Source organism: Lissotriton vulgaris, chromosome 2_2 (genome assembly GCF_964263255.1).
Source record: "Lissotriton vulgaris chromosome 2_2, aLisVul1.2, whole genome shotgun sequence".
NCBI lineage: Eukaryota > Metazoa > Chordata > Amphibia > Caudata > Salamandridae > Lissotriton > Lissotriton vulgaris.
In genome coordinates this window covers 298,011,664-298,028,012 of record NC_141688.1, presented here as the reverse complement: position 1 = coordinate 298,028,012, position 16,349 = coordinate 298,011,664, and the positions used below count along the sequence as shown (strand labels likewise).

Sequence of the window (16,349 nt, the reverse complement as noted above, 5' to 3'; positions counted from 1 at the left end):
TCTTTGACTTTCGTCTGATATTTTTGGATTAGCAACCTAGCCAAAAAATAAAAATGTTCTTCATATTCTTGATAAATATACAAATTCATCATAATATGTGGGAATATACATTTAAATCCATAGGATTGGTTAAATTCCATATTATTTTTAAATAATTATGATATTTAATTGCACTAATAACAATATAGTCCTGAAAATAATAACAAAAAAATTAATTGTATTTGTCTTATATTGATATAGATTATATGCATAATTTTCACTTACTATTTGAAATAATAATAGTTGCTATATCTTACATAGGGAACGTATGTCATGAGTGAAAATAAACCCAATTGTATCATTCACATTTGTCGTCATCATCTTCTTTATCTGAATAGGTGTCATCATTCTCTGCATCTGTTTGATTTTTACAGACGGGAAGTCTGCACATGTCGGTGCACTTAAGGTCATTTAGACAGCAGACACATGTTGGTTGTTTGCCGTTCCTAATGCACTTGCAAGCTAGTATATCTAACACAGCCTGAGGTGCTGGCTGCCCCTCCATCCAGTCCACTATCAGTTGCTCTGCCCCCTCGCGTGTTTCCAACTTCCTCCCTCTTCCAATTGGACTATGTGTCTGTGGATCATTCAGATGACATCTCTTGCTTATACCGGCTTAAAAATTTACACATTCTGCATGTTTCCGCAGACTGTCCCTGCACTAGGGAACGGATTTACATCTGACAGTTGAACTGAAAAGCATCAGTTGATGAAGACGTGGTGTATCTCTAGATGTTTCACTGCAAGTAATGGTTTTTCAGCATAGTATATAGGAATATATCTAGTGTCGTTAATCCTGTCATACGTAAAACACCATGAGATCATGGAGCGTATGCGGTAAGATGAAAATGCCAATTTACTTCTTGAGCATCACGCAGCAGTGCCAGCAAGATATATTCAACCATATCCATATACGACATCCAAAATACAGAGATCTCCATTCTTATGTTGAAGATGCTTCAGGAATACATCCCAAAGCTGTTTTCTTCGCTAAAGGCATCATTCTGCAAGAGGTCATCTAATCTGTCGACATAGGTATTTTGCAAAGTCATTAACATCCTCAAAGCAGGAGTAGACTGCTTGAATTTTCTCTTTGTAATTCTTCTCCACACTGGGGATAAATGCCACCCAAGCCAGTCTCAACATTACTTCATTCACTCAATTGTGTACTCAAACTGCACAATTGTACATACAACCTTCTAGTACTGATGATATAAACATTGTACATATGACCTTCTAGTACCAATGATATTGATCCTTCTGCTATCCTATTTGCTCCAATGCAAAGGTTGCAAAGTCCAGATTCTAGAAATCAGATCCCAAGACTGGACATGACATTGCAAATGATGTGAAAGATGCCCATTCAAAGAATGATTCTGTTGTACTTTGCTTTATGCTTCCATACGATCTCAGTTGCTTTTGGCAGAGAGCTTGATCGATGACCATGAATTTTCCTCAAACGCAATGATTCCCTTATCAGCTCTGAATTTATAAAAATTTCAGAAACAGTTGTCAACTCAGTTGCAAGGGCGTTAATGGTGGGCAAGTAGCCAGTGGAATCCTGTGATACACGACTGGAAGAACAATTTTCTCATTATAGTAGGAGCAAGTTTCTGAAGACATAAGGCAGCATCATTTTCTTTCAGTTGTGAATAGGAAATCCCATGACCAAGTATGTTCAGAGTGCAATTGATGTCAACATTGCCTGGCAGCGTTTTTCTGGTGTATGGGAGCAACAAAAGCTTGTGGGGGGTTCTGCTGGCCATTTTCACTGCATATATAATATACTGACTGCATGATTGCATAAATAAGGTGACCCTTTTAGTGGGCTTTGTGTTTTATGGATCTACATCAAGGTATCTTGGTAGTGGAGTGGTAACACACAAAAGGCAAAACGTTATGACTTGCTGTCAAATATTTTCCATCTCTAGGCATCCATACCTTGCTAATAAATTATATAGTGGTACATTTTGTGAAAAGGACCACAGACTGCTTGTGACAATAATGAATATTGATCACCGTTACCAAGAATCAGATTGGTAGAAGAAGTGTAATAGTAGGTATCTGTGATCAAACCTTAGCGGAACCAATCAGGTCTTTAAATTAGTGCAAAGTTGTGCCCATCAGGAATCTGAGTTGTATTTAGTTTTCCCTCTTAGTGGTAAGTGGAGCCCGGGGGTGTCACTTACGGGGTGAGATGTTCTTCCACATAATGGTAACGTAATTGTCGCGGTCGCTGCGGTTATGCTCATGGTAGAATCCCAGAGCGTGGTTCAGCTCATGCTGGATGGCTCCTTTCGACAAACATCCCACGGAAAGAGATAGCTGCTGAACTCCTCCTGACTTCCCGACGACCGACCAGCACCTACAAGAGAAGATGGACCAGGGACATCCATAAATCACTGCAATGGCACCTTTGGAAAAAGAATATTACACTCTTACCTCATACAAGGAATCGGCCAGTGCATCTCCTCTCTGACTATTGCTGTCTGTAAGGAAGGAGGGATTCTAGGACAGTGACACTGTGCAGTCTAGGGTGTCATAAAAGACCTTGCATGCAAAGGATAGCTGTGTCATCCTGCACCAGTTTGATTAATTTCTGGCCTTTCCTGTGACAGTCTGCCTGTCAGTGCAGATCTAGCAAACTGTCCGTGGGTTAATCTCTTCAGTCCCCCATAGCTAGGATTCATACTCTAACGAAGTCAGTGTTCCGGTTGTGTGTAGCATGTACCATGTGTATGGTGTAGGTAAGAAAGCATATACATTAAGAGTGCTGTCCTAAATGATGTGTTGCTTTAGGATGTCTTTTCCCTTTTTAAGGCATATATCTGCCTCTGGAATCTTGACATGGAGACCAGATCTATAGGTGGGTCTTTCCTGGTAGGCGAGCCATGCTGATAGGTTGCAGCACTTTATCTGGCACGTTTGCTCCACTGAAAAGGAGAATGTACACACCACCATAATAAAAGAGTGAAGACCCATTCCTGGCTGTAGAAAAGAACAGCATAACACCCCCCTATAGGATAACCCTATGCATTGACTCTAACTTCACTGACATGCTAGAAGCATGCTAGGGTATTGCTTGAGGTTGTATTTCATTTACTTGAGTAGTTAGGACTTTCTGTGTTTTAGGTGTTCTCTCTGTTAACTCCCTTGCATTCCTTTGTGTAAATATAATGCAGAAAATCAACAAATAGCCTTTACTGAACTTTTAGATACATGTGTGCAATCCTTTTTATTGTACCGTGAGTTCCAACCCCTCAACCACCTCCTGGAGCAAACCTCAGCTACTCACCTGTGCTGCTCCTATGCTTTCACTAGGACAACAGGAGTAACTTAGAGTTAGACCTAGTTTCCTTACCGTGGTTTCCCCTATCAGTTTGACTTCAGATCTCCTGGACTTCATTTCTGCTGCCCAAAGTATTCTGCGCACTTTACCACTGCTAACCAATACTAAGATGCTTGTGGTCTTTCCCTAAGTTGTGTTAACATTGGCTTATCCACAATTGGCATAGTTAATTTACTTATAAGTCCCTACTAATGTGCACTTCCTGTACTCAGGGCCTGTACATTTAGATCTACCAGTGAGCCTGCAACACTGATTGTGCCAAGCACTTAAGTAGCCATATAAACATGCCTCAAGCCTGCCATTGCACAACCAGTGTGTGAAGTTTTAAACTATCATGTCGACCAGGCAAGCTAAACTTCTTGACAGCCCGAAACCTTTTTCTTTTTAATACCTATACATCACCCCTAGAATAGGCCCTGAACAGCTCAGAGGGCAGGGTGCAGTGTATTTAAAAACAGAACATGTACTTTTACGTTTTACATGTCATGGTAGTGAAAAATTCTTAATTTGTTTTTCACTACTGCAAGACCTACACCTTCCATAGGATAACATTGGGATTACCTAATTACATTTCTATTAGTCAATCAATCAATCAACAAAGCTTTATTTCGATATTTGTTATCATAAAAGCACATTTACAAATTAAAACACAATTCATAATAAATACATTAAAAAGAGAATTTCATCTAAATAACTTTTTTTTACAATGGATCGATAAAAAATGTATTACACTTTAGCAGCTTTGTGGATGTTTAAAAACAATTAATTATACAGATTCTTAATAAAGCCTTTAGTCTAATCAACCATGTCCAGCTTAAAAATTTAGCCACCCCACAGGCTAGGGTTGTACTGGCATCAGCCTTAAGATTGCTCTGCTCACTTTGCACCTGAAGCTGCTGAAGCCGGGTGGTTGTCATTTTTAAATCTTGTGCTGTATACTACTTGTATTTCCCTCTGTGTCCGTTCCCCCCTTCTTAGCATCAGCGCTCGGATCTTAGCGAAGCGCCACTTGCTACTTAACCGATCTTAATGTTCACAGGCCAAATAGAATTTTAAATCACTCACTGCGCGCTGCCCCGTGTTGGCAGTTTTAATTCACATTTCCCCGAGGCTGCTGGCCGAGTTGCGGGTCATAGCCACGGGTCCCGGGCTGCGTGCTTTGGTGGTGGCCATATTGGGTAGGGCTCCCCACTCCTGGCGCTCTAGTCGCCTCTACAGAAACAGACAGCCATGACTCCGTGCAGCGGACGCGTTCAGCGGACGCGCCGCATTTGCGCCGGAGTCAAGCCAGAGTCCAGCCCGTCTCCACCCGTCCGCGGCCGGAAGGGGCGCAGGGCCGGACCCCCTGATCCTCATGCCCTCGTTGATAGTGATGGTATTAACAGGGAAAAATTTCCCAAGGTTACTGTCTGCTCAGAATCGATAGAGAAGGGTAGAGAGGCGGGGGACTAGCATTAATCTATAAAAGTGATTTACAATGCACCTTAGAGAAGGCCACACTGCCCAACAGTGAGAGTGGCTTTTTTACGATAAAAGTAAGCCCTAAAAATATCATCAACGGGTTCCTCTTGTACCGTCCTCCAGGCGGGACCACACAATTCTGTAACCAATTGACAGAACTGGTAACTCAGCCTGTGCTCCGGTATAAAAAATGTCTCATCTTGGGAGACCTTAACCTCCACTTCGAGGATATTAACTGCGGGGAGGGCTGTGGTTGAAGCACTGAAATCCCTGACGCTCAACTTACAATCAGTGTCCCCGTCCCATAAACTAGGTCACCTCCTGGACCCTGTATTCGCTAATTGGGAGGGTATTAAAGTTTCCACCCCGATCAGAATAACATGGTTTTATCATCTTATCATTCCCTTCAAGGTAGAAGGTGCCCCACAGGAAATTGGGATGATCAAGCCCAGGCCCCAGAAACGTAGAGACTGGAAGAAGTTTAATCAGGAAACCTTCAAATCCGCCTTGCTCAAGGAACCTCCCCCCGCAGCGACACTCTGCTGGAGGTGTGGGACGACTATGAAAAATGGATGTCCAGGGCGCTGGACACTCAATCCCCCTGCTAGAAAAACCAAAACTGCCCCATAGTTCTCAAAAGAGCTTAAGGAAGCCAAAGCCAAATGCAAAAACCTCGAACGAGGCTGGAGGAAAAATTACAATCCAGAATGTAAGCTAAACTATAAAATAGAGCTAAAAAAATACCACAAACACGTGAGAGCAGCCAAAGGCACACATTTTAGGGAACGAATAAAATGTGCTGATAACCCCACTAAAGAAATTTTTTCCATTTATAAAGAGCTTACGGTCCCCATCAGACTTGAGGTCCAAGACACCTACCCCAATGAGCTATGTGATGACATAGCAGATTACTTTGTAAAGAAAGTGGATATAATACATGCCACTTTCACAGGCGGCATGGGCCTGCCGATTAAACACACGGAAGTGGGAGATGACTCTGCCATCAAACCTCATCTGACTTGCTTTAAAGTACCTGATAGGCAAGACCTGCTTAATATTGCTAACAGCATTCAGTCCGGTTCCCCCTATGATTTGATTCCTCCTAATCGCTGTAAGGGAGTCCTAGAATGCATGATCGACCAGATTAGATACATGGTCACCCTATCCTTCCAAGAGTGCCATGTGCTTGACGCATGGAAAACGGCCAAAGTCATCCCTCTGAAAAAAAAACAACGTACATATCTTCTAGCTACAGAATCTCCGCCCCATTTCCCTTCTTCTTTTCTGTGTGAAAGTTGTGGAGAAGGTGGTTAACAGCCAACTCATGAAATACCTTGAGGAGGAATCTCTCCTCCATCCCACACAGTCAGGGTTCAGAGCAGGCCACTCGACGGAGTCAGCTGTTCTCTTCTCCACAGAATGTCTCAGACAGTTTGTGGATGAGGGCCAGACAGCAGTGTTGGTTTTATTAGAACCTAGTGCAGCTTTTGACACCGTGCTGCACACAACGCTGCTGTCTCACCTCTCAGACATGGGAGTGGAGGGATCTTCTTATGAATGGATAAGATCTTTTCTAGAAAACAGGAGTTTTCAGATGCACTGCCCTCCATTCAAATCCTCCCCCCGGAAGCTGAGACATGGGGTTCCACAGGGCTCCTTGTTCAATCTTTACATGGAACCCCAGACTCACATTGTGGAAGCTTTCTGAGTGGATATTGTCGCATATGCTGATGATACCCAACTGATGATTAAACTCACGCACAATCAGATGGAAGACGCCACCAACTGTTCCAACTGCATGCTATCTGTGTCAAGGTGGATGAACAACAACTGCCTGCGCCTGAACGGCGACAAAACAGAACTGCTGGTTATTGGCAAATCCCCCTCTGCCTGGTCACATGTGTGGTGGCCCACTGAATTGGGCGCGATTTCCTCCGTGGCGGAATCCGTCAAAAATCTTGGAATCATGCTTGATGCTGAGCTTTCTTTTAAACAACAGGTCAGAAAAGTCACGGGAAGATATTTTGGTATACTCAAAACTCTTCGCAAAGTTCTTGACCTTGTCCCCATCAGCGCCAGGAAGACACTTATCCACGCTCTAGTCACACCGCATCTGGACTACGGCAATGCCCTGCTCTTAGGCTTAAGCAAAAAAGGCATACACCAGCTGCAGTGTGTTCAAAATGCTGCCGCTCGCCTGGTGCTCAACCTGCCGCGTAGAGCATCGGGAAAAACAGCATTATTTACACTACACTGGCTCCCTATTGAGGAACGCATTAAGTTTAAAGAGCTATGCTTTGCACACCGCATTGACCAGGGAAAGGGCCCAGGTTACTTGCGAAATCTTCTTACCATCCATCGCCCTACCCGGAACTTAAGATCTGCCAGAGCGATGTTGTTCAAACTTCCCCGCATTCGCAAGGCCAGGATGCTCCTTCAGGTTTTTAGCAAGTAAACACTGGAATAAACTTCCGCTTGACCTACGCATGGAACCCTCTGAAACTAGATTCAGACTGAGACTAAAAACCCATCTCTTCCTACACAAATAAAGCTTTCTTGTTCCTCTGGCCACTCGCTTCTGGACTTCTGTCTCTCTGGGAGCAGCAGCAATTTTAGTGCTGTCTTGAGTGTAACCAGGTGCTCTTAAAATGGCTTTATTATTGTTATTATTATTATTAAGTATTCTCAGTGCAACAGAGTGGTCCCTAGTTTCAAGCTGCAGGCACACAGGTTTAAGCCATTTCAATCTAGGTTTTGTATAGGCTGGGCTTACGAAGAAAAGGTGAGGGATATTTTCCATAACACCTGCACAGTTTGGACAATCCACGGGCGTTTGGTGCAGGGGCTTCCATTTGCTGGTACGATCGCGAAGAGGAAGGGTGCCCATCCTAAACTGGATAAAGAGGGTCCTAACTCTCAGCTTTGTAAATAAGTAAATGTAAATGTAAATGTACTGGAATTTATATAGCGCAAATCACCAAGCGGTTTCTAAGTGCTTGCTTAGGGAACCCGTCCTGGTATTCCCCTGTGAGATAACCCCGGCAGTGTATCCGCAAGGTGAAAGCCAGGCATCCCGCCGCGAGGGGCCGTTGTGGAGATTGAGCAAGCTATTGCCCAGAGTCACAGAGTGTGCACCCGTGAATCGAGTAGGCACCGGAGCGAGAATTGTCAAGTCCATGGACATTTTAGGACTCAAGACCCCACCGAGCCGGGAATCGAACCCTGGTCCCAGGCTGACCTCTGCTTCCAGGTCTGCCTCCTCTAACCAGTGAGCCACACTTCTCCAGCCTGCCTTGGTTTGGGTCCCTCTGCTCTTGATTATCAACCCATGCCCAAAAAGCTCTCTTGGTTTCTACCTTAGATAACACTGCCCCAGACTCCTAAGCAGTTAAAAGGCCAGTGGCCAGAAGAAGCTTCCTTATATTAGCTAACCATCCGATCTTATGGGATCCTTGGAGATTCATGACCTCTCTTAGGCCCCCGGCATACCTGGAAATCTCTGGAGTGCGAAACACACACTATTTAAATGAGGGTCTAAGGGCTAATTTAATGACTCTGTACTGGATACATGCCCCAAGAACAGAACTAATTACAACAAAAGGTATCCAGGAGTCACAACCATGTTTTGCTCTCAGACTGACCACCACACGACAAACAAATTAAATTGTGAGTTGAAAACAGTTGTATGTGAACACCATTTGGGTTCTCCTTACCCAGGAGTTAGTATAAAGACAGTCACACTAGTTGGAAAGTGGAGACTGTGTGAGTAAGGAGACTGATGTTAGTTTTTTACTGAGTGGTGTCAGTATGGTGTTGGTGTGGTATTTACAACTGAAAAAAAGCAGTGCAAGTGGGAATAAGTGAGGTGAATAAAATTAGGTGGAACTGAGTAGAATAGATATTTTTAATGGTTTCTCTCAGACCCCTAAGTTTTAAAAACAAGTGAAAAGTGAAAAAAAGCAGATTTAACATAATATCTACTCAGCAAGTGGTCGACATGTTTCTGCATATAAATGGAAATGATCCTATGCATTCATCAGGACCTTGATGTTGCTACTGCTGTATATAACTATGTGAAGAAGGAAATAAAAGGAAAAATATCACCTGTTTGTCAGGTGTTGATTCTCCACCACAATCTAAAATAGTCGTGTGAGCGAGGAAAGAAAAAGAGAAAAACAAACAAATTTGTCATAGAATGCACTCTTTAGTAGTGATATTCTTGTGATCATGTATACACAATTTAATTGACATGATATCACTCACCCAATTTCTGTGGGGATGGCGCCTCACCTCACCTGGCTGCAGCTCAGGTAAATAAGGAGCACCGCTCTGTTTAGCAAAATACAATCGTAAAAGCACTCAACCAACTCATATCAAGGCAAGATAAAGAGCATGTAGTATTCTTAGGATTCAAAAGGATTAAATAATGACCTCATTATTATTCATTACAAAATCACAGATATATGCGTGTAAAGTTGTGTATCAGAGGTTCGATTCATGTCCTAATTTTTGGGTTTAAAATACACGTTTGATAAATTAACAGACCCCCGAGTCCTTAACGATGTATAAAGCCGAAGGCTTATAGACCCTTTGTTAGTTTCTGCTTCTTTTCAAGTTATCTCCTAACTCTCTTGTGATATAATGACTAAAGGAAATCACTGTGTAAAGGTAGTATTTTATTTTACACAGGACTCGCTACGAGTGATCAGAATCATAACATGTACCGTCGCTGCCATTCACACGGAAAAACGCAGTGACTTAAATATGGGCGTTTCCAGGTATTAAAGAAACAGCCCGGGCGTTTTGTGGCTCCAAAACAAGCCGCTCATGCAGGCGGCAAGTGCAGCTAACGGGAAAGGCGAAAAACCTTCCACTCGCTTACCTCTCCGTCGGTGTCTCCCAACGTCCCTCTGGGCTATTCTGGGGAGGCACCGAACCGAAGAGGAGGCGGGTATTTCAAAAGTGGCCTCGAGCGCGGGGTGTCTGGGAACCGTAGTTTCAACCATTCGTGTTAACGGAGAAATTGTCGAGCATCTCAATTTTACCAGCCCGCCTTGGTTAGACGCATTTGTAATTTAACCAATTTAGACATATTCCTGCCGCATCATAAAGGCACCTATTTTTTGTTATAAGTCCGGAATATTCAAACATAAAATAAAACAAAGCAAATTTACAAAATTCGTAAAATGAATGTACGGACAGTGTGTGAATTCCCATATTTTGACTGATTATATAAATGCTTGTACAATTTATGGACAGTGTGTGTATCATAGTAGGATGGTTAAATTATAGAGATGGTAAAAAGGTGTATATATTCAGTAGTATTGTATTTACACACATGCAAAATGGCTCCCATTTGACCACAATCAGATCTCGTGTCTATTATAGTGACATCCAAGGTATGGGTTCATTCAGACCCTCCTTGTCACTTTTCAGCTTATAGACCCACTTCTGTCCAATCTTAAACAGAAATTTACCTATGTCTGGACAGTGGTCTGGTATATTGGGTTGTTCCAGTATGGTCCATGTCCCTTTTCCAGGAAGTGAGCTGCGCAGACATCAAAGTCAACTATCATAGACATAGGAACAATGCGCCCATGACAACAGCGCAAATTCACCAATTGTAACAGTGAAAATACCATCTATATGATCACCTGTCCATGCCCAAAAAGATATGTGCGCATGACGACCAGGAAAACAAAAATTAGAATTGATGAACACAAAAGCACTGTTCGCTGCCGCAAACAGGCAACACGCCTAACAGCTCACTTCCTGGAAAAGGGACATGGCCCCAATGACTTCACATGGACCATACTGGAACAACCCAATATACCAGACCACTGTCCAGACATAGGTAAATTTCTGTTTAAGATTGGACAGAAGTGGGTCTATAAGCTGAACAGTGACAAGGAGGGTCAGAATGAACCCATACCTTGGATGTCACTATAATAGACACGAGATCTGATTGTGGTCAAATGGGAGCCATTTTGCATGTGTGTAAATACAATACTACTGAATATATACACCTTTTTACCATCTCTATAGTTTAACCATCCTACTATGATACACACACTGTCCATAAATTGTACAAGCATTTATATAATCAGTCAAAATATGGGGATTCACACACTGTCCGTACATGCATTTTACAAATTTTGTAAATTTGCTTTGTTTTATTTTATGTTTGAATATTCCGGACTTATAACAAAAAATAGGTGCCTTTATGATGCGGCAGGAATATGTCTAAATTGGTTAAATTACAAATGCGTCTAACCAAGGCGGGCTGGTAAAATTGGGATGCTCGACAATTTCTCCGTTAACACGAATGGTTGAAACTACGGTTCCCAGACACCCCCGCGCTCGAGGCCACTTTTGAAATACCCGCCTCCTCTTCGGTTCGGTGCCTCCCCAGAATAGCCCAGAGGGACGTTGGGAGACACCGAGTGGAAGGTTTTTCGCCTTTCCCGTTAGCTGCACTTGCCGGCCGCATGAGCGGCTTGTTTTGGAGCCACAAAACGCCTGTGCTGTTTCTTTAATACCTGGAAACGCCCATATTTAAGTCACTGCGTTTTTCCGTGTGAATGGCAGCGACGGTACATGTTATGATTCTGATCACTCGTAGCGAGTCCTGAGTAAAATAAAATACTACCTTTACACAGTGATTTCCTTTAGTCATTATATCACAAGAGAGTTAGGAGATAACTTGAAAAGAAGCAGAAACTAACATAGGGTCTATAAGCCTTCGGCTTTATACATCGTTAAGGACTCAGGGGTCTGTTAATTTATCAAACGTGTATTTTAAACCCAAAAATTAGGACATGAATCGAACCTCTGATACACAACGTTACACGCATATATCTGTGATTTTGTAATGAATATTAATGAGGTCATTTTTTAATCCTTTTGAAACCTAAGAATACTACATGCTCTTTATCTTGCCTTGATATGAGTTGGTTGAGTGCTTTTACGATTGTATTTTGCTAAACAGAGCGGTGCTCCTTATTTACCTGAGCTGCAGCCAGGTGAGGTGAGGCGCCATCCCCACAGAAATTGGGTGAGTGATATAATGTCAATTAAATTTTGTATACATGATCACAAGAATATCACTACTAAAGAGTGCATTCTATGACAAATTTGTTTGTTTTTCTCTTTTTCTTTCCTCGCTCACACGACTATTTTAGATTGTGGTGGAGAATCAACACCTGACAAACAGGTGATTTTTTCCTTTTATTTCCTTCTTCACATAGTTATATACAGCAGTAGTAACATCAAGGTCCTGATGAATGCATAGGATCATTTCCATTTATATGCAGAAACATGTCGACCACTTGCTGAGTAGATATTATGTTAAATCTACTTTTTTTCACTTTTCACTTGTTTTTAAAACGTAGGGGTCTGAGAGAAACCATTAAAAATATCTATTCTACTCAGTTCCACCTAATTTTATTCACCTCACTTACTCCCACTTGCACTGCTTTTTTTCAGTTGTAAATACCACACCAACACCATACTGACACCACTCAGTAAAAAACTAACATCAGGCTCCTTACTCACACAGTCTCCACTTTCCAACTAGTGTGACTGTCTTTATACTAACTCCTGGGTAAGGAGAACCCAAATGATGTAATAGTGGTGGTACAGAACGACAACTGATGGGAAAAATTCCTACCTGGATTGCATGTTATATGTATGAGTGTTTGAATGGTGTTCACATACAACTGTTTTCAACTCACAATTTAATTTGTTTGTCATGTGGTGGTCAGTCTGAGAGCAAAACATGGTTGTGACTCCTGGATACCTTTTGTTGTAATTAATCTCTGGAGTGCACTATAACTGGGCCCAATATAAGAGAGAACGCAGAGTGACTAGGTCCTTAATTGAACGGCGATCCAAATCACTCAAAAGTTGCTTGGTTGGGGTGCCCCTCGGGAGTGAGAGAAGCTCCATAAAGAACTTGTTTTCTGTAGTGACTAGGACGTCTACACATCCAAAGCCCCAGAGTTCTGCTCCATATAGGGCACAGCCTACAGCTTTAGCAGCATAGATTTCCAGAGCAGGAGCAATGGGCTTAGAGGTGGACGCGCGATGTTCTCTCCCTAATACTCCTACTACCCGTTTATGATTTAGGGCCATTTTATCAATGTGTAACTGCCATTTAAATTTATCAGAAATTCTGATCACCAAATAATCGAACTCTTTGACGTGCTCCAGTGGCACCCCATCGAGAGCCATAGTAGATCTAGACGATCTACTTGGGTTAAAAAAAAAGCTTTGTTTTAGAGGTGTTAATGACAAGACCCCTCATCTTGCAAAACAAGCAGAAGCGATCCAACAGCTTCTGTAACCCTGCAGGAGTTTTTGATACTAACAACGTATCGTCCACAAAAAGTAATGCAGGAACTTTATCGCCTGCCAGGACCGGGGCGCCAGCATTAATTTCAAGCAAAAAGGAGACTACGCCGTTCACAAGGAGCGTGAATAGTGTAAGTGCCACTATGCATCCCTTGCGGACGCCTCTATTCACAGCAATTTTATCAGTTTTTTGCTCCTGTGATCCCCATCTAATGCGGGCGTAGTTTCCATTGTGAACACAGGTTCATAATGGGCAGAGGAATCCCCATCTCCTGCAGGACCAGCCATAGGCGGTCTCTGGGGACCAAGTCAAAGGCGGTCTTCAGGTCAATTCAATTCAATTCAATTCAGTGATTTATATAGCGCGCTACATACCCAGAAGGTCTCAAGGCGCTTGGAGAAGGGTGGGGAGTTACTTGTCGAAAATCCAGGTTTTAAGTTGCTTCTGAATGTTAGGTGGTTCTGAGTGAGGCGAAGGTGAGTGGGAAGTGAGTTCCAGGTTTTAGCTGCCAGGTAGGAGAAGGATCTTCCTCCCATGGTGGTTTTGTTGATGCGAGGAACAGCAGCAAGGGCTTGGTGGGAGGAGCGAAGCTGGCGGGAGGGGGTGTAGAAGGAAAGTCTGTGTTGAGGCATTCGGGTCCAAGTTCGTAAAGTGCTTTGTGCGCGTGGGATAGAAGGCGGAATGTTATCCTCTTATTGATGGGGAGCCAGTGGAGGTTTTTCAGGTGACCAGAAATGTGATCTTTACGCGGAATGTCTAGAATGAGTCTGGCTGATGCGTTCTGGATGCGTTGGAGTTTTTTCTGAAGTTTTGCGGTGGTACCGGCGTATAGGGTGTTTCCGTAGTCCAGGCGGCTTGTAACCAATGCGTGGGTGACCGTCTTTCTGGTTTCAGTGGGGATCCAGCGAAATGTTTTTTTGAGCATGCGAAGAATGTTGAAGCAGGATGATGAAACTGCGTTGATTTGACTGGTCATCGAGAGTGAGGAGTCCAGAATGATGCCCAGGTTTTGTGCGTGGTCTGTTGGGATGGGTGCTTTTCCAAGGGATTCTGGCCACCACGAGTTGTCCCAGGCGGAGGGGGAGGTACCTAACATAAGGACTTCTGTTTTGTCGGAATTCAATTTCAGACGGCTGTGCTTCATCCACTCGGCTACTTCTTTCATTCCTTCATGTAGGTTGTTTTTGGCGGCGTTAGGGTCTTTGGTGAGTGAGAGGATCAGTTGAGTGTCATCAGCGTAGGAGATGATGTTGAGGTTGTGTTGACGTGCGATGGCTGCAAGGGGGCTCATGTATACGTTGAAGAGGGTGGGGCTGAGTGAAGATCCTTGTGGCACGCCGCAAATGACTTCAGTGGCTTCTGATTTGAATGGTGGGAGGCGGACTCTCTGAGTTCTTCCGGCAAGGAACGAGGTGATCCACTCCAGTGCTTTTCCTTGAATTCCGATGTTACTGAGGCGTTGTAGCAGGGTGCTATGACAGACTGTGTCGAAGGCTGCGGAGAGGTCGAGGAGGATGAGGGCGGCGGTGTCACCATTGTCCAGTAGAGTTCGGATGTAGTCTGTTGCTGCGATGAGTGCGGTCTCAGTGCTGTGTTTGGCTCGGAAGCCGGACTGTGAAGAGTCGAGGGATTTGTTGGATTCGAGGAAGGCCGCGAGCTGGTTGTTGACAGCTTTCTCGATGACTTTGGCTGGGAAAGGAAGGAGTGATATGGGGCGGTAGTTTTTGAGTTCGGTGGGGTCAGCTGTGGGTTTTTTCAGAAGGGCGCTGAGTTTGGCGTGTTTCCAGCTATCTGGGAAGGTGGCGGAGGTGAGGGAGCAGTTGATGACATCTCAGAGGTGGGGTGCGATGATGGAATCTGCTTTGTTGAAGATGTGCTGAGGGCATGGGTCTGAGGGGGATCCTGAGTGGATGGAGTTCATCAGGCGGATGGTATCATCCGTGGAGATTGGGTTCCAGTCATTAAGAATGTTCAAGGGGGGTGAAGGTCTGGCAGAAGGATGGGTGGGTTGGTCTCCGGGTTGGTTGTCGAAGCTGTTGTGGATGTCTGCGATTTTGTCATGGAAGAACGAAGCTAGGGAGTCGCAAAGGGCTTGAGAGGGAGTTATGTCGTTGGAATTGGCAGTGGGGTTGGTGAATTCTTTGACAATGTTGAATAATTCCTTGCTGTTGTGGGTGTTGTTGTCAAGTCGGTCTTTGAAAGCGGCTTACTTGGCGGTTCGGATCAATTGGTGGTGTATGCGAGTGGCGTTTTTGAAGGCGTCTCTGGTGCTGGTGTTTGGGTCTTTTTTCCAGGCCTTCTCAAGGGAGCGACAGAGTTTCTTGGATTTCTTAAGATCATCGTTGAACCAGGGGGCGTTTTTGTTGCCTTGTTTGATTTGACGTTTTTTCAAGGGTGCTAGGTTGTCGGCGCTGTTGGTTAGCCATTGAGTGAGGTTAATGGCTGCTTGGTTGGCGTTCGATGAGTGGGCAGGTGGGTTATGGAGAAGCGATGAGGAGATCTGGTTGATGGTGATTTTGTTCCAGTTTCTTCGCAGAGTAGGTTGAGGATGGTTGTGGGTTGTGGTCTTTTTGTAGATAAAGTGAACGCAGCTGTGGTCCGTCCAATAGAGGGTCGAGGTGTGGCTGAAGGAGATATGTTTGCTGGAGGTGAAGATAGGGTTGAGTGTGTGACCTGCGAAGTGAGTGGGGGTATTAACAAGTTGTTTGAGTCCGAGGTTGGCGAGATTTTCCAGAAGGCTGTGGTGTTGCTGTCGTTACTTTTTTCCAGATGATAATTGAGGTCTCCCAGTAGAATGTAGTCCTCAGAGGGGAGGGCGTGTGGGGTGGTAAAGTCAGTGATGTCTTCACTGAATTGTGCTCGGGGTCCTGGTGGCCTGTAGAGGAGGGTGCCTCTGAGTGTGGTCTTGGGGTCGGTGTGGATCTGGAAGTGGAGGTGTTCGGCGCTAGCGAGGTTGACGTCTGAGCTGGTTGAGATTCGGATGGAATTCTTGTGAACAATAGCGATGCCTCCTCCTGTTTGCTTGTTGCGGTCTTTACGGGTGATCTTGTAGCCTTCCGGGATGGCAATGGTGATGTCTGGGGCTGAGGAGGCTTTCATCCATGTTTCAGTTAGGAAGGCGACGTCCGGAGAGATGGTGTCTAGTAG

At 44.1% G+C, this 16,349-nt stretch overlaps 1 protein-coding gene across 1 annotated transcript in view; it reads right to left on the bottom strand.

Moving 5' to 3' along the window:
* LOC147729338 (embryonic protein UVS.2-like) overlaps nt 1–16,349 on the bottom strand; it is a 120,331-nt gene that overhangs the window by 60,440 nt on the left and 43,542 nt on the right. The window contains 1 exon segment of the mRNA XM_086959829.1: nt 2,229–2,404. Within this exon segment, the coding sequence (XP_086815955.1) occupies nt 2,229–2,404 (176 nt within the window).